The following is an 18,071-nucleotide window of genomic DNA, read 5'->3' on the forward strand; positions in this document are numbered from 1 at the left end:
AATGCTTTCTTTCATTTCAGTTTCTTAATCCTAGGACAGTCGGTAGGCCTCCTGGGACGGGGAATGAGCCCTCCGCAAGGCTATTACCTACAAAAACCCAGAATAAAAGCAGACAGACATCCATGCCTTGAGTGGGATTCGAACTCACGATCCCTGTGTTCAAGCGAGCGAAGATAGTTCGTGCCTTAGACCGCGTGGCCACTGCCATCGACACCTTTACCCTTGCTGTTATTAATTTTCTATTTTAAGATATTTTTAAGGCTAAATATACTCGTAGGACGAGAAAGTTTGTGAGACAGTGCTCTTTGCTCAAGATGTGCTGTGAGGTCAGTAGTGCCCCATAGACTGCTGAAAAGAATGCTCAGACCGCAGAATTAAGCACACGTCAGCAAAACAAAAGAAGATTGTTGTCGATATAAAAGAAAAGCGACAAGAATGCTGTCACTACGACCTTGCGTTTTGCTAGGAGCAAGTGATTAATTCTTGTTTTGAAGAAGCAATACCAGGGTTAGCCTCTGTTACATTAATCGATTCAGAGGAGACACGTGGAAATTGTCAAGACTGCCAGAAGTGAACCGTGACATTCTCAGTTCAGATGAGTTTCTACATATTTAACAGCATTTCGCAAGATGTGTTAACATTAGCGGCTTCTTCCTAATTTGGGCCGTGCTGTTGTAAAAGGTAAAGTTCCCCCTGTGCTCAATTAAGGAACACGCCATGAAGTCATATGGGGGAGTGGAGATATAGCTCCACCATTCTTGATCTTGGCACTAGATGAAGATGAGTGGTCAGCTTCACGCCCCGGCCGCTTTACCCCGGTACCCATTGAAAAGAAGGCTGGGCTGGCCCGAGAGCTGGTCTTGACGCTGTGGAATAGAGAAAAATCTCTTACTCCTACCGAGAATCGAACCCCGGCCGTCCAGCCCCTAGCCCACCGGTGTATCGACTGACCTACCCCGTGTTGTTTGTTAAATTTCCGCTGCTTCCTTAATGTCTGTGTGCCATTATGGTTGTTACATGCTGTGCGCTCTCAGAATAGGTCTAATCTTTTGTCACCCCTGTCATATATGGCGCCAGTCGCGGTAGCCGCGCTGTCTAAGGCATGTACTGTCTTCGCTCGCTCGGAAACTGGGATCGTGGGTTCGAATCCCATACAAGGCATGGATGTTTGTTATGTGTGTGTGTGTGTGTGTTTTTATTCTGTTTCTGTTGTCCTGTGTATAGGTAGAGGCCTTGCGACGGGTTGGTCACTCGTCCAATGAGCCCTACCGTCTGTAAAATGATCAAAATGAAGAAAAAAGAAACCTCGACGCTGTAAAGGTATCAGAGGAACGGATTAAGTAAGCGTTATAATGCTTGTTCATCAAACGTTTAAACAGTTAAATCAGCATCACTCGTTATCAGTTAACCCTATCTCATATTCTTTCACACGAATCTCCGTGGATTTTATCCCGTGGAACTATTACGAAATGCTCGGCGAATGTTACAGCACTGCAGACTGAGCGGAAACTGAAAGCACCGCATCTTGAGCGAGAGTTCGGTATATCACAGCGGCGACTGCGAGCAGTGTTCATGTAGTCTGAGAGATCTGCCCTACCCTTCGGAAGACTGCAGCTTCAGCGCGTTCCTCTGACACGTAGGTGACCATCTACCAGGCTACACGGCATCACGTTTCAGAATACTACTCGTAATATCTTCAACCCATCATATGATTATGATTCGATCAGTATATTATTGAGTAGCTCATTTTATAACAAGTTATCAAAACTTTTAACTCTATTGCATTGTTTTTTGTAGATGCTTGGTTGAGTTAACCGCGCTTATTAATAAGATAAGAAATAATTGATAAGAAAAGTAAAAAAGTAAAGGTATCCCTGTAACAGGCTGTGGAGACCAATAGGGTTGTGAGATGTTGAGGTTCCCACATTTTCTAGACAGTCGGCTCATAGATGGCGGCAAGGTTGTCCTTTACACTCAAGAATATGCCTGGTACTCATTTCTGTTAGAGACTGAGTCAACCCCAGGGCCATAATGCGGCTGGAAGGATTAGGTCAATTGAAAAAAATCCAATGACCTCATCGGGACTTGAACCCGCGACCTTCCGGCTTGTAGCATAGTGCCTCAACCAACCACGCTACCGTCTGCCCCTGTTATTAAATGATGAATGCGTTAATTCCAGAAAGTTCTTTTATTGTGTCTGTGACCGAGAATTCTCGACGGAAGTTAACGCAGTGCCACAAGCTGTCACTTTGCTTGGAAACTTATCAGGAAGTGCGTTGTCAGCACCTTTATTCCCTTCTACCGTCACACCAGTTTCTTGCCTCGAAATTCATAACCAAAAGACATCAGTTTCAGAGCAGCAGACACGTGCGAAAATGCACTTTCTTACTTCGCTTAAAACGCCTTGAATTTCTCATGTCAGAGACGACCCATTGTCGAATGTTAGTATGAGTAATGTAAAGGCACACGTCGTTTTATTGCGTTTTTTACAAATTGCTGCAACCGTGCGTCAAGCAAGTCTGTCCGTGCCATTTTTCCAACAGCATGTGCAGTTTGGTAATTCTCTCAGTGTCGCAAATTTTTCGTCTGTTATCAGTGATCTTTGACCGCCTCTGTGGTTTAGTGGTCAGAGTTCCTGGCTACAAATCCAAAGGTCCGGGTTCGATTCCCGGCGCTACCAGGTTTTATCTGAGAAGTAGTGTGTCTGGAACGGGGTCCACTCAGCCTCGTGATGATAACTGAGGAGCTATTTCAAGGAAACAACGGCTCCGGTCTAGAAAACCGAAATTAACGGCCGTGTGGATTCGTTGCGCTGACCACGTGACACCCTCTGTCCGCTAAAGTTGGCACTAACTTCGCCGACAAGTGGCGGTCGCTGGGACGGTATAGTTCGCTTGTCGAATAAAATCACGGCGTCTGATCAGTGATATTTGATCTTACTGTTGTAATTGTTTTGGGAGCCACGAACCGTGCCCATATAAGACCGCGAACTTAACCGATAAATGTTATGTGTTCTGACTGCTCCACCGACCGGCCGTTCCCTCGTTTCTCTTCTTCTCCTCGGACCTCCGTATTTCCCGAGACACGACAATATTGAAATTAGGCCAATAGTAACCCTACAATGGCCACCACCCTGATCAGTCAGCAGCCATCAAAATCGATACAAGACCCTCCATCAGCAAAAACATTACGACTCCCAGAAAGCTCAGATGATTGTTAGCATTTTTAGGAAAAAAGTTTTCTTAATTAAGGCATGTTTTTACACACAATACTATTGCACGCCTAATAGACTACAGTATAGTGTAAACATAACATTAGTATGCACTGGGAAACTCACTTTATTACGGTGCTCTGGAACCGAAGCTGCAGTACCCCCGAGGTATGCTGTATTGTATTGGAAAGGGTTTGGAAGAAATTCGAGCCCGGGTCTGGTCAAGTGAGATTTGTGGTTGGGGCAGGTTTTCTCCTAGAACTTCGGTTTCCCCTGCCAATCTTCATTCCACCAAATTCTCCATCATCATAATCACCCTGGGTCGGTACAATAGGTCAATCAGTGGCCTCTGTGCCAAGTGGACCCAACTGGACTCCACCCCCCACTAAGCTAAATGTGGAAGGAAACGGTCTTAGGCTAATTTAAGGTATTATCCTGGCGTTTCCTCGAAGGAACGAGGACAACCACGTATGTCCTTAGTCAGGAATGCCTGTCTCCGGGGCTGGACCTCCCGAATACCACGTTTCTGCATGAGTGAAGATCCATATATAGAAAATGAAGATGCTGGGCTTAGTGTAGTAGTTTTGTCAATCACTAGGCCTGTAGTCAGAATGAATTATAGAACTATTAAGAATAATGTGTTCTGGGATATGATACCGAGTAGTTTGGTAGATTAATACCAACGTTTCGGAGGAACCTGCTATATCCTTCTCCAGGATTGAAAATTGAGATAGCCGATTGCTCCGAAACATACACATCTACCAAATTAGACGTTGTAACATCTCAGAGGAGTGTAATCTTTGTAGTCCATGCCTCAAGAAGGCCAGAACCCGTGTGTGATAGAGGAAGGCATTCTTACCACTTTTATACAGATCTTTGTGTTCATGGTTTCTTCTCAGTGTCGGATGGCCCTTTGCTTTGTAGTGCCCGTATTGTCTCATATCACAGTTAGCTCATTGGTTTGAAATTTCGAAGACCCTTCAACTCTTGCCTGTGCCATGTTGTCCGATGTTCTACACGACAAGCCTATCATGTTTGCTACAGAAATGCAGTCTTTGCCAATATGTTCAGCATTACAGCACAACAATGACTGTAAATGTACTTACGCGTGTTTCTAGTCCCGCTGACGTCAAAGCAGTTCACTTTTACTGATTATATTGCAGTCAGCTACTAATTATTGAAATTCGAAAGTTGCTTCAATTAACATGGCGGAGATTCACTACCAGTGACATTTTCATTTCATTCTTATGAGCCGTTGCCCTGGTAAATGCTCCGAACTATATCATCAGCCCACTGAACTAGGTATAATACAATAGGGTGTTTGAAAAAAGGGTAAAATTATCCATATGCGTCATATTATGAAGACGTAAGGGGAGAGGTATAGCTCCACCATTCTTTATCTCGGAATTAGATGGAGGTGAGTGCTTAGCTTCACGCCCGGCCACTTTAACCCCGGGAAAAGAGCCCACAGTGACATTTTGATAGGAGGCTGTATGGGCCCCAGAGCTCATCTGGACTCCTATCTAGTCTTCTTCCGTCTGTAATGCAGCAATATCTTTATAGATTCAGATGACGCTGATCCACGTATAATTCACTAAAATGCTCATTAAAATGTTTAAAAATGTCATTAATATATATATATATATATATTATGCATATGCGTTACATGTTTCGGCGACACGGGGCCATCTTCAGGTAACACACTTTGTCAGTATTTCTCTTAAAGTACGTTGTTGTTATTAAGTTTGGTGTTATGTGATGTTTGTTCCTCCTGTCTTATTGCGGCTGTTCTGTGCCCCATTGGGTGTTCCGCTCCCTTAAACATTAAATCCGCTTACTGGGGGATGGAGTCCAGCTGGGTCCACTCGGTACGGCGGCCACTGATTGGCTTATTGTACCTGCCCCGGGTGATTCTGTTGATGGAGAATTTGGTGGAATGAAAATTGACAAGGGAAATCGATGTACTCGGAGAAAACCTGCCCCAGCGCCACTTTGTCCACCACAAATCCCACTTGACCAGACCCGGGACCGAACCAGAGCCGCCGCGGTGAGAAGCCAGCGACTAACCGCTTGAGCTATGGCACGGCCTTGGTCGTGTGTTTCATGTGTTGATTTGTGTTCCTTGTACTGATTTGGGTAGAAGAGAAAAATCTCTTGCCCCTACCGGGAATGAAAACCTGGGCCGTCCAGCTATGCGGAGTCCCAGTAAAAGTGTGCTTTCCTTCGAAGGCTTCTGGAGAAACGCTTGTCTGTTTCCTATACGCCACACCACCAAAGTGGATTAGGGGCCTCGGAATTGTGCTTTCGTGCATGCATTGCAGTGGAAGAGAATAAGAGAAGAGGTTGTGTTAGTACGCTTGCGTTTCCACATGACCTGACTTCTACTCCAGAATGCGTCCATGGGTTCCTGGTAGTTCCGTTACAAATCAGGGGACTTTTCCTTTTCTCTTCCAACCACTCCCTTCTCCTTCTGCTTCGTCTTCTGCGTTTCGTATTAGGTCCTCTGGCCTGTCCAGCCACTTTAAAGAGTACTCGAAAATAAACCCATTTAACTGGCCTGCCATAGCTCAGGCGGTTAGTCGCCGTTTTACCACTGCAGCGGTCCGGTTCGAGCCCAGGTCAGGTCATGTGGGATTTGTGGAAGACAAAGTGAGACTGGGGTAGGTTTTCACAAAGTATTTCGGTTTCTCCTCCCATGGACTGCTCCACGCTCATCATCACGTACCATCCGGGGCTGTTAGAATAAGCCAGTTGGTGGCCGACGTATCAAATGGACTCAGTGTCACCCCACCCCAAAAAGAACTGACCTCTTTAACTGGTTCCAAGTGTAGGTAACTTAAAACGAATGCCATGGTTAGATATACAGGGTGTGTTTTTACAAAAGGTAGAGAGGTTGATGGGAAAACACAATGTTCTCACGTGTATTGCTTCTTAGTCTGTGACGGCTGAAGAAACTCAAGTTCATCTAATTATATTTAAAAATATAGTTCCTATATCACAAAAGATATAGGAACTATATTTTTTTTATTACAGAACGAAATGAAGAAGTGTTATTTAGAGTCAGTGAGCAGAGGAATATCCTACACGAAATAAGAAAACGGAAGGCTAATTGGATTGGTCATATCTTACGCGGTAACTGCCTTCTAAAAGAAGTTATTGAAGGAAAGATAAAGGGGCGGATAGAAGTGACCAGAAGACGTAAGAAGATGCTGGATGACCTTGGGGACAGAAGAGGATATTCTTATTTGAAGGAGAAAGCTCTAGAGGAACTGTTTTGGAAGAGACTGTGGACCTGTCGTCTTGACAGATTACTGATGAATGAATGAATCACAGAAGTTTATTGTATCTCCATTGCAACTATTAGTCGCATAATGCTGTTTAGGGAGATTTATATCTGTCCGTCTATGCCTCTGCAGCCCTTGTGGACCTTGGCCGCTTTTGAGTTTCTTAATCCATACACTGTCTGTAGGATTCCTTGGACGGGGGATAAGCCCATCGCAAGGTCTCTACCTACACGCAGGGCAACACGAACACAGAATAAACGTATACACAGACATCCATGCCTTGTGTGTGATTCGAACCCATGATCCCAGTGTTCGAGCGGCCGAAGACGGTTCATGCCTTAGAGCGCGTGGCCACCGTAATCAGCTGTTTAGTGAGATAATCACTAGTTATTCTGAGAACCATATGAAACAAATACATTTTATAATGCTGAAGCAAGTGATAACGTACATAAAATAAGCAGTGTGGTTTGAAGACTTCTGCCGTGGGGTTCCTCCCCGCTCTGCTCTGGCCCCAGAAACGATTCAACTGACTCTGTATGTGCCCTTGTAGCTAGCTCTAGAAAGTGAATGCGATGGATTACAGGGACAGGGATATTGATTGCTGATTCTCAGAAGTTTAAGCTGACACACCAACACCACTCAGACGCCTCGTCGGCATCTAACAGGATGCCCAGTGAATGTGTATTTAATTATATGGTTTCCAAACTATGAACACACATTTATGATTTGACTTTCAGTATAAATGTTCCGTGTTTCATCCCACTGATGATGTGTCTGTTAAAGGTGAGTTGTCCTCGTGCTTAATGAATTAAGCGCCATGCCATGAAGACGTCTAGGGGAATGGAGGTATAACCCCGCCATTCAGCTTCAAGCCCCGGCTGATTTCTTCTTTTGCTCCTCCTCCTCCTTCTTCTTCTATTCCTGTTGCTCCCACTTGGAACATAGGGCATCCGTGAAACGCTCCGTTTCATTTCAGTTTCTTGATCCTATACACAGTCGGGAGGACTCCTTGGACGGGGGATCAGCCTGACGCAAGGCCTCTACCCACATAAACACAAAATAAACACAGGCATCTGCGCCTTGAGTGGGATTCGAACTCACGATCCCAATGTTAGAGCGGGCGAAGACATTTCATGCCTTAGACCACGTGGCCACTGTGATCAGCCCTGACTGCTTTACTCCCAGGTAAAGAGCCCCTGATACCCATTTGATAGGAGACTGAGTTGGTCCCAGAGACGGTCTGGATGCCTGGAATCGAACCCCGGCCGTCCAGCCCCGAGTCTAGTCGGTGTACAAATTGAATTGTCCCGTCCCGTAAATGCTGCGTCTTTTAGTTAATGTAATTTGAGGTGTTTCGAGGAGCAGCTGTGTTTGTGGGATCCGTGTTGCCGTGGAGGCCTCCCCCGCCGAGGCGATGACATCTTGGAGACGGAATGTGGGGATGCACAGGGAATTTCCATGCATACAGCGCCCTGTAACTGGCAGGAGGGTTCAAAATGCGATTTCCAATTATCTGAGCAATCTTCACGGAAGTTTCCAGTGACGTTCACATATGCAACTTTCTTCGTCTAATTCTAAGCCCCCTGTGCCTCCATGTCACTTGTGTATACAGACCTTTATATACGAGTCTGGGGGCACGAGGTAGCGTAGTTGGTTGAAGCACTATGCTACAAGCCGGAAGGTCGCGGTTTCAAGTCCCTATGAGGTCATTGGATTTTTTTTTCAATTTACCTAATCCTTCCGGCCGCACTATGGCCCTGGGGTGGACTCAGCCTCTAACAGAAATGAGTACCAGGAATATTCTTGGGGATAAAGGGCGGCCGGCGCGAAGGGCTGACAACCTTGCCGCCATCTGTGAGCCGATTGTCTAGAAAATGTGGGAGCCTCGACGTCTCACAACCCTATGGGCCTTCACGGCCTGTTACAGGGATAGCTTTACTTTTATACGAATCTACCCTGTCACTCATACAGTTTTCTTTGCTTCATTGTGTTAGCTCGATAGAGTTATAACTATGTACCACCTACTATGAAGGTAGAGTTATCTCTGGGCTTAAGTATTTAAGCACCACACGATGAAGACGTATGGGGGAGCGGAGGTATAGTTCCTTAATCGTGCCACTAGACAGAGCTTCTCGACCCTCGACAGCCTCTGGTACGCGATGTGTAGAGGGTAGGTGGACCTCAGAGCCAATCTGGACTGTGTAAGGAGACTAATTCTTGCTCCCTGCTCAAGATCAAACCCCAGTTCCTAGGTCATCAAGATATATTGACTGATCTATCCCATATGATATTAAAGAAACTCTACATTTTATCCACAGATTATGTATTTCATACATATTTCATATTTAATGGTTATTTCCATACACAGCATTAACTGATTGTTTTTGTAATGAAGTAACACTGTGATTTCTATGAGGTATGGACTGACATTTTAAATATTTGTAGATGAATTCACCATCTCTTAAATGTACCAATACCAGAAGGGCGAGCAAGCACTGCCTGTGAACCCTCAGAGCAGGAAAGAAATTGTCCCCTCATAAAATGCAATATTTCTCACTGCTCCCCCCCACCCCTTTCTCTTCTCTGTCCCCTCTCTGCGGATTACTGGACACCTTGATCAAGGTTTTCCCCTGGTTTTTCTGAGTTCGTACCAAAATTCACATTGCACTTCAAGCAGAACGCTCGGCCCTCACAGTGTTAGCGTCCAAGTTTCACCCTGACGCTGCCCCGCACTGTTAAAACAGAATCTTACCGTAAGGCAGTCCCCACCCACCCCTAATCCTGACGTCAGAATTCGAAAGTAACGCTGTGAAGAATCTGCTCAGCTTCTCTCCTGTCATAACGAAGTGCACTTCCCAACTCTTTGCCTTCTTCACTTCCCAACGCCGTACCCTTTCTACAACATCTTTACAGGACACTGCGTGGTAACCTTCAAAGTAGGAATATTTCTGTCTTTGCACGTAGAATGTAACAGACTGAGGACACTAGTATGTGTAACAGTGAAGTCTATAGTGTGTGTGGAAATAGCGACAGTGCTGTAATTGTAACAGGTCGTGGAGGCCCATAGGGTTGTGAGACGTCGAGGCTCCCACATTTTCTAGAAAATCGGCTCACAGATAACAGAGAAATGTCTTCTGGTGGTTGGTTGCCCTTATGCTACATAGTATACGTGTATGTCTTCTTCCCCTGACGGATTACGCTGCCTGGCTTCTACCCTTTCAGACTTATAAATAGTTCTGAGATTATGAATGTTAGCGTATGCTGTCTCTTCTCCAAGTATAATTAGAATATCAAGTCAAGAAGAATGGGGTGGGCAGGACATTTAGCACGAATAGGGAAGAAGAGGAATGCATATAGGATATTGGTGGGAAAGCCAGAAGGAAAGAGATCACTGGGAAGACCAAGGCGTAGATGGGGGGCTATCAAAATGGATCTTAGAGATATAGTATGGGATGGTATTGATTGGATTAATCTGACTGAGGATAGGGACCAGTGGAGGGCTCTTGTGAACACGGTAATGAACCTTCAGGGTCCGTAAAATGCTGGGAAATTCTTGAGTAGCTGCAAATTTGGCTTCTCCTCAAGAAGGGCTCAGCTCCATACGTAATTAAGTAAGTAAGCAAGCGTATACTGTGGCGTATTGCTGTGTTGTTTTTATTTCGAAACGTCCTGTATATAGGCAAGAATGTGCCTAAGACAACAGCGTAGCCTAAAAAGAGCCGACCGGTAAAACGACGTGTTAAAATAGAGAAGCAGTATTTTTTGAACACCCGGTTTCAAGTGTTCTGTAAATAAAAAATGTCATGTTCGGTATGAATGTTTTACCTGCGTGCGTTGTTACAATTTAAAATGAACAAACAATGGGCTACGTCGTTATTGCATTGTCCATAAATATTTACCTTACTATCCAAGGTCGATTGCTGAAACAAACGACACACCGCTAGAACAGGTTACAGAATGACACAGTGTCTGTTGCAACACTTGAATTATGAAGAGCGCGTTATGTATTTCTGTCGGAACGCGACTTGTGTTGGTTAGTTCCCAGAGTTGCCGAGTGGGTTCTGACATTTGAGGTTTTCACATCCGTGAAGATTCATAGTGAGGTTTTCGAGGGTTGTGACACGGTGTTGTCTTGTAAGTGGGTACGAGCGATCGGTAGAGTCATATACTTTCACCTATAGGCCGCACTTTATGTACTGTACTAAATTATGAATGTTCTGGCTACATTTTAATATATTGTGACTTATAGACTCACTGCTAGGCAACGGCTCGATAAACACCTTCCCGCGGAGACAGATTCGTGGTAAATAGCCCGTTGCTAAGTAATGCATCAAAAATACGCGACAATGGTAGATATCCATTGCTAGGCAACGGACCTATTTTCTGTGCTATGGTCCGACCCGTGTTATATAACCAGAAGTCCAAGCCTGTTAAGAGTCGGAGATTCAGAAAGTCGTCATAGATTGGAATTCAGTGAAGAAATTAGATTGTGCCAAGAAGACTTAAAATCCGTTGCCAGGAAACGGATAATGAGAACTAGTGAAACCACACCGAGAAGATTCAGTGTGGAGTGATTTGTAGTGTGAGAATCGGCAAGAGTGTTACACTTAATTGTAGTTACGACTTGTGAGTGATCAATGAATCCAATTACCAATCCGACCCCGTTTACAGTCACTAATACACGTGACAGTATATTTAAATTATATAAGCCCACAGAAGCATCCCGTTCATTTTTTACATATTGTAAAACTTTTTAATACGGTTAGATTGTAACTTGGTTAGGGGAACGTGTGACGAAGTAAAATCGATTGTTTCCTGCCTACTTTTTGGCTAACTTGCATGGCTTATTCTTCAATCCTGAAGATAGAGGCAGTATGTTCCTCTGAAACACCAGTGAACTTCAACCGAACTACACGGCTGTATGTTGCTTTATAGTTACCACTTTCATACACATGTGGGGTTGTCGATATTTGAAGAGGTAACCACGTAGTTAAAAAGAACTCCGTTGTCTGTTGTCCGCAAGCGAACTATACCTACCGAGCGACCGCCGCTTGTCGGTGAAGTTAATGCCAACTTTTGCGGATAGAGGGTGTCGCGTGGTTAGCGCAACGCATCCCCCCTGCCGTTAATATCGGGTTTCTAGACCGGAGCCGCTATTCCCATGAAATAGCTCCTCAGTTATCCTCACGAGGCTAAGTGGACCACGTTCCAGACCCACTACTTCTCAGAAAATCTGGTAGCGTCGGGAATCGACCCCGGGTTCTCTGGATCTGTAGCCAGGAACTCTGGCCGCTAGACCACAAAGGCGGTCGTTAACCACGCAGTTAACGCCTATAATGAATGTGTGTTGTTGCTACAATGAATATACCTACGAGCTTCTTACAACAACTAAAACTCCCAGTTTTTCAGTCTGTTGCGCCTTCGTTAGCCGTTGCTAAGTACCGCTTCTGACAATGGAGATTCCTCAGCTTCTGTACTGTCTTCTCGTCGTATTATTTAGGCCTCCGGTCGGTCCACGCTATGTATCTTAGGCGCTGACCGGAAAGGAATCAGCGGCTTCTACAGTTCAGTAAAATTTTCGTACGGAAACCTGATTACTGAGCCGTTGCGTAGCAGCGGATGGTTTCTAGACTGCGGTTGACAACTGGCGTGTTGGAGGTACGCTGTCGCCAACAGCGCGCGAACCAATGGGCATTGGCGCTGCCGTGATCCCCGCTGATTGGCTAGCATTTGATTCAGTGTGGGTGGCTCCCACACACTGATTTACCAGCGTACAGCACTCTATCTGCTGTATATCGTTAATGCTTTATGTGTTGTATCGAGCTTCGGTAAGGTTAGAACTGTCGTTTGTTTTTTTGTTGTGCTTTAACAACGTCATCAATAATCCCGGGTTATGTAGCGTCTGCTGATAGGATCATTAGTGAGTAATGAATTAGGAAAGATGTCAAAGAAGTTATCATGGCCTAATTTGAGATTCTATTCCGAAAATTATCTGGAGAGACTGAGAAAAACTATGAAACCCTTAGTCACTCCGGGCCGATATTTTAACCTTGACCTCCAGGATACTAATTAGGAGAGCTCACACGACCGTGAAGTTTGGTAGAACTAGCCTTCTGAAAGAGAAATCTCAGCTATTCTTGTTAAGATTATCAAAATACATCGTTTTACGCGCAAGATAATCGTTTAATATGAAGAAAGATTACTTTTATATCGTACATGAGGATGTAACTTGAAGATGCAAGCGTATTATTGCTTACAATGTCAAAATGCATCGTCTTATTGCCAAAAGAATGCGTTAATGCGAGAAAAATATGCTTTTAGGCCTTAAGGAAATAAGTGATAAAACAGTTTTTTTTTTCCTTGGCACTACAGCCCCAGTGGGCCTAGGCCTACCTCCATGAACTTCTCCGTTCACTTCGGTTTTTCTAGATCTTACAAGTTCGGTAGGACTCCTTGGCCGGGTGATCAGCTCGTCACAAGGCCTCTACCTGTAGACAAACAGAAAAACGCACACACACAAACTAAACATCCATGCCCTGAGTGGGATTCGAACCCACGATCCCGGTTTCCAAGCGAGGGAAGACAGTACCGCTAGGCTACCGTTACCGGCGATAAAACAGCTTACCTAGTCTTATACCCATGTTCATATATGTTAACTAATATGTAGTATGTCCTTTATAAGTTTTACTTTCCTTTGTATTGCTTAAATAATCCAAGAAGCATACTCAATTTCCTGGACGGATTCTAGTAAGACAGATACTAACCGGTATGCCACGCTACGGCATAAGAGGAAATGGGTATGCCCTCTTTAAAGTAGGTTAACAATCTTTTGCAGGAACTATGCCAACCCACGAAAAACCTCCGAGCAGTCTGCGTCGACCGGGCTAATACCAGATTCTCCCAAACTTAAAGTCGCAAGAAATTCGGCTGCGTGGTAAAACCACTTGAAGTAATCTGAATTTAAAAGAAACCCGTTGACATTTTGAATATGAAGCCGCAATATGGGAAATGTCACCCTTCCCATCAGGCGCGTCTTCGCCGTCCCCTGGGGTCAAGTTCCGCACGCCAGATGCTTGCTGGTTGCTTTGATATTTGAGTGACGCAACCAGCTTTAGCGGATAGAAGGTGTCACGTGGTCAGCGCAACGAATCCCCACGGCCGTTAATTTCGGTTTTCTAGACCGGAGCCGCTATTTCCTTGAAATAGCACCCCGATTATCATCACGAGGCTGAGTGGATCCCGTTCCAGACCCACTACTTCTCAGAAAAAATCTGGTAGCGCCGGGAATCGAACCCGGACATCTGGATCTATAACCAGGAACTCTATCCAGTAGATCACAGAGGCGGTCCCCTTCAATTTAGAGTAAACGATAGTCATAACATCTCTGTTACTAAATTGGGTCTGTTCTAAACGACCAGTGCTTTAAACCGTACTCGTAGAAACGGACTTAAATGTTTCGAATCCATCATCATTAAATTACGAGAAGACAAAAGAGTTTAAAAGAACGCCAGGATATACAAAAAATAAATGCGGTTAATGTTTTAAGTTAGAAACAATGGAGAAGCGTGATACATCAAAATCAAATGCCACTAATTTTCTTAGAAGCAAGAAGACCGTAACAAATGTGAAATCGATAACTCGCGTCCGTTGTATCTAGATGCATTATTTAAAACTGCCCTGTATTTCTGTTCGTGGTTGCACACAGATACAAAGAGGAAGAGAATTTTTTTTTTCTTTTTTCTTTTTTGTATAAGGAAAAGAAAGAATTTTATTTAAAAATTTATGAACATTTTCCCCGCCGTTTATTTCAGAAGTTACTTTTGAAACGTGTCTTTCTTTCTTTTTCCTATCTAAAACGTTGATTAATCAACTACAACAATAATTGCCTCTCGTAGCGTTCGCGTCTGTTTCATTCTCACAGCTGTTAACTGTTCCTTTCTTCCCGTACTCGCTTTCCCATTGGCTAAAGAGCAAGTTTTGTACGCCGCGCACTTCACGATTCATGGCCGGGGAAAAAGGTAGGTAGCCAGACAGGCTGTAGTAGGTAGGGAGCTAGGGAGGGTAAGGAAGGCTCATTCGACAGGCGGTCCGTTGCTGGTACGGTGGGAAGTGCTCTGTTGCGTTTCTGAGTGATCAACTGCGCCACTGAGTAAACTAAAACATCCCAGCTTATAAATGGATACAAACGTACATGAAATTAGTGGAGATTTCAAGTTGTTTAAAGTATCTGAAAAACGTTAACTGAAAATAAACTACGAACGAGGACGTTGTGTGTAATGTGAAATAGTATTTGCCGGTTTCATCTTATTGTAATGGAAGAAAGTTTAGTGGGTGAAGAAGTGGTGGAGATAAATGTTTGCTGATTTAATTGAAATCGTTACCTGATGTGTAAAAGGAAGTCTTAAAAGAAAAAAAGGAAATTGCAGAGTGAAGAAAGGGCGTTGTTGGTTCGGACTGTGTACAGTACTTTCTGGAGAGCTGGCTGGAGTCAGCTGGACAGCTACAATTGTGATGGGTGTACTTCGCTGGAGAGACCGGGCTTCAACGGATCACGCGTCCGCCTCGGGTGCAGGGGAGTGTAGAAAACTCCAGGAAACTCAGGTGAGCAGGGCGTTACAACACGAAACGTACCCGCGGGGGAGGGTGTCGGTAACCAAATATACGCGTGTAAAATCGTGCATGCAGCGTATGATAGCCAATGTGCAAGAAGGAAATTGATTCAGAACTTGAACAGCATTGTTTTGATACCATGCATGAAAAAGAGGTAACATTATCCCTGTAACAGGCCGTGAAGCCCCATAGGGCTGTGAGACGCCGAGGCTACCACATTTTCTAGACAGTCGGCTCACATATGAGGCACTATGCTACAAGCCGGAAGGTCACGGGATCGAATCCCGATGAAGTCATTGGATTTTTTCAATTGACCTAATCCTTCCAACCGCACTATGGCCCTGGGGTCGACTCAGCCTCTAACAGAAATAAGTACCAGGACTCTTCCTGTGGGGTAAAGGGCTGCCGGCGCGTAAGGGTGGCAATCTTACCGCCATATGTGTCTATAAAATGTGGGAGCCTCAACGTCTTGCAACCCTCTGGACCTCCACAGCCTGTTACAGGGATAGCTTTACTTTTTTTGTTTGCCAACAGCGGGTGGACTATAACAGGATAGCACTGAATTTATACATAATAATAATAATAATAATAGTAACAATAATAATAACAACCACCATCACTTGAAGGATGCCCATGAAGACGTAAGTCCTGATAATACTATAAAATCCCTGTTTTTTCAACTTGAATATCCTGTAGGTTACCTAAGCTCTATGGTAACAGCAGTAGAGTGCAGTGTTTCTGGATGCTGGCTGTAGTACTATATTACAACTACTACCGCTAGCAGTAGTAGTAGCTGAGTGATCGCTGCTTGCTTTTTGCATGGTTTAATGTTATACCCCGAAGATGGAAGCATTATGTTACTCCGAAACGTCAGGATTTGGCCGAACTACTCGGTGTTATTACTCGGAAGACCGTATTCTTCATTGTCAGCACCGTGAGAACTGAAATCCAACTAGGAAATTTGCTTATAAGCCAAACTTAACGTGTAAGTCATATAAATCTATTTATAGTCATCTCCCTAGAACAGAATAATACATTTTAAAATACTAATTTTAATTTATAGTGTTAATCTTTGGTATTTTTTCTCTTTCATTTTTTTTAATTCATGGGGGGCAGGTGCCTGACTTGCCCCCTCCCTGCTGTCGCACATCATCTTCATCAGCCTCATAGTTATTTTAACTGTTGCTGATTTATCAGATCACTGCGCCTGTAATGCTGAATGTTCGAAAACATTCGCAACTAAATCTTTTCTTTTTGCCACGTAGCAGTGTGACCCTGCTTGCCGCTTGCTAGATGGTTTGCATGTCCGGTTACTCTTCGGCCCGGAAGACGGAGGCAGTGCCTTTCTCCGAAACGTCGATAGACTTCTACGAGATTAAACTCCAATACACAACAGAGGACAGTATTCTCCATTTATGACTCTTGCTTGGGACGCAGTTCTTTTACAGTACTTTAAAATTGTCTCATAGATTGGTATCTTTCTCTCAAGGTCAAGTCCATACGTGTACGTCATTATCGGGTATCATCAACATGGGCTTTGACGTATTTTATTATTGCTAGTGGGGTGGGACTAAGTCCCTTGTACCAGCCCCAGATGATAGGTGAGGGTGATTGTGGAGCAATTGGTGGAATGAAGATTGGCAGGGGAAACAGAAGTACTCGGGAGAAAACCTGCCCCAGCGCAACTTTGTCCACCACAAATCCAATTTGACCAGACCCGGGATCGAACCCGGGCCGTCGCGGTGGGAAACCAGCGACTAACCGCTTGAGCTATGGCGCGGCCAATGAGACAGTACATCAGCTATTCGTAGACTTAAAAAAAAGCCTACCATTCAGTTAGGAGGGAAGTATTGTACAATATTCTGATAGAGTTTGGGATACCCATGAAACTAGTTAGGTTGATTAAAATGTGTTTAAACGAAACGTATAGTGAAGTCCGTGTAGGTAAACATTTGTCTGATAAATTTCCTATCCATAATGGTTTAAAACAAGGAGATGCTTTATCGCCACACCTTTTCAACTTTGCTTTATAATATGTCATTAGGAAGGTCCAGGAAAACCAGGTGGGACTGTTGGTCTGTGCTGATGATGTGAATCTACTGGGTGATAATGTAGATACCACTAAGAAAAACACACAAACTTTAATTGACGCAAGTAAGGAGGTTGGTCTAGAAGTAAACACAGAGAAAACTAAGCATATGTTGCTGCCTCGTCACCAAAATGCAGTGCAAAATCATGACATAAACATAGTTAACAGATGTTTTGAAAATGTGGCATATTTCAGATATTTGGGAACGAAGATAAATTACACCCTGATTCAGGAGAAAATTAAGAGGAGACTGAACTCGGCTAACGCTTGCTACCATTCAGTCCAGAACCTTTTGTCTTCTCGTCTGCTGTCGGAAAACATAAAAATTAGAATATACAAAACTATAATTTTTCCTGTGATTCTGTATGGGTGTGAAACTTGGTCTCTGACATTAAGGGAGGAACATAGACTGAGGGTGTTTGAGAACAGGGTGCTGAGGAGAATATTTGGACCGAAGAGGGATGAAATGACAAGAGGTTGGAGAAAACTGCATAATGAGGAGCTTCATAACTTGTACTCTTTGCCAAGTATAATTAGAATGATCAAGTTAAGAAGGATGAGATGAGTAGGACATGTAGCATGCATGGGGGTAGAAGAGGAATTCATATAGGATTTTGGTGGGAAAGTCAGTAGGAAGGAGACCACTAGGAAGGCCTAGGCGTAGGTGGCAGCATAATATTAAGATCTTATCTGAAGAGATATAGGATGGGGTGTTATGGGCTGGATTAATCTGGCTAAGGATAGGGCTCTTGTGAACACGGTAATGAACGTTCGGTATTCCATAGATTGCTGGGAAATTCGTGAGTAGCTGTGCAACTGGCGACTTCTGAAAAGGGAGTTATTTAGATTGGTATAACTTTATTGGTATGTGCTGTGT

The 18,071-nt window shown here is 44.1% G+C and overlaps 1 protein-coding gene across 8 annotated transcripts in view; it reads left to right on the plus strand.

Annotated features, from left to right (window-relative positions):
• Positions 1-18,071, plus strand: part of LOC111868990 (rap1 GTPase-activating protein 1) — a 639,633-nt gene that overhangs the window by 518,771 nt on the left and 102,791 nt on the right. The window contains exon 1 of one of the 8 annotated variants that reach the window (XM_023860138.2): positions 14,509-15,096. The exons of the other annotated variants lie outside the window; for them this stretch is intronic. Within the exon in view, the coding sequence (XP_023715906.1) occupies positions 15,007-15,096 (90 nt within the window). The 5' untranslated portion in view covers positions 14,509-15,006. Of the gene's footprint in view, positions 1-14,508; positions 15,097-18,071 lie in introns of those variants that run through there. 8 annotated transcript variants of the gene reach the window in all.

Source organism: Cryptotermes secundus, unplaced genomic scaffold, assembly GCF_002891405.2.
Source record: "Cryptotermes secundus unplaced genomic scaffold, Csec_1.0 scaffold70, whole genome shotgun sequence".
Classification (NCBI taxonomy): domain Eukaryota; kingdom Metazoa; phylum Arthropoda; class Insecta; order Blattodea; family Kalotermitidae; genus Cryptotermes; species Cryptotermes secundus.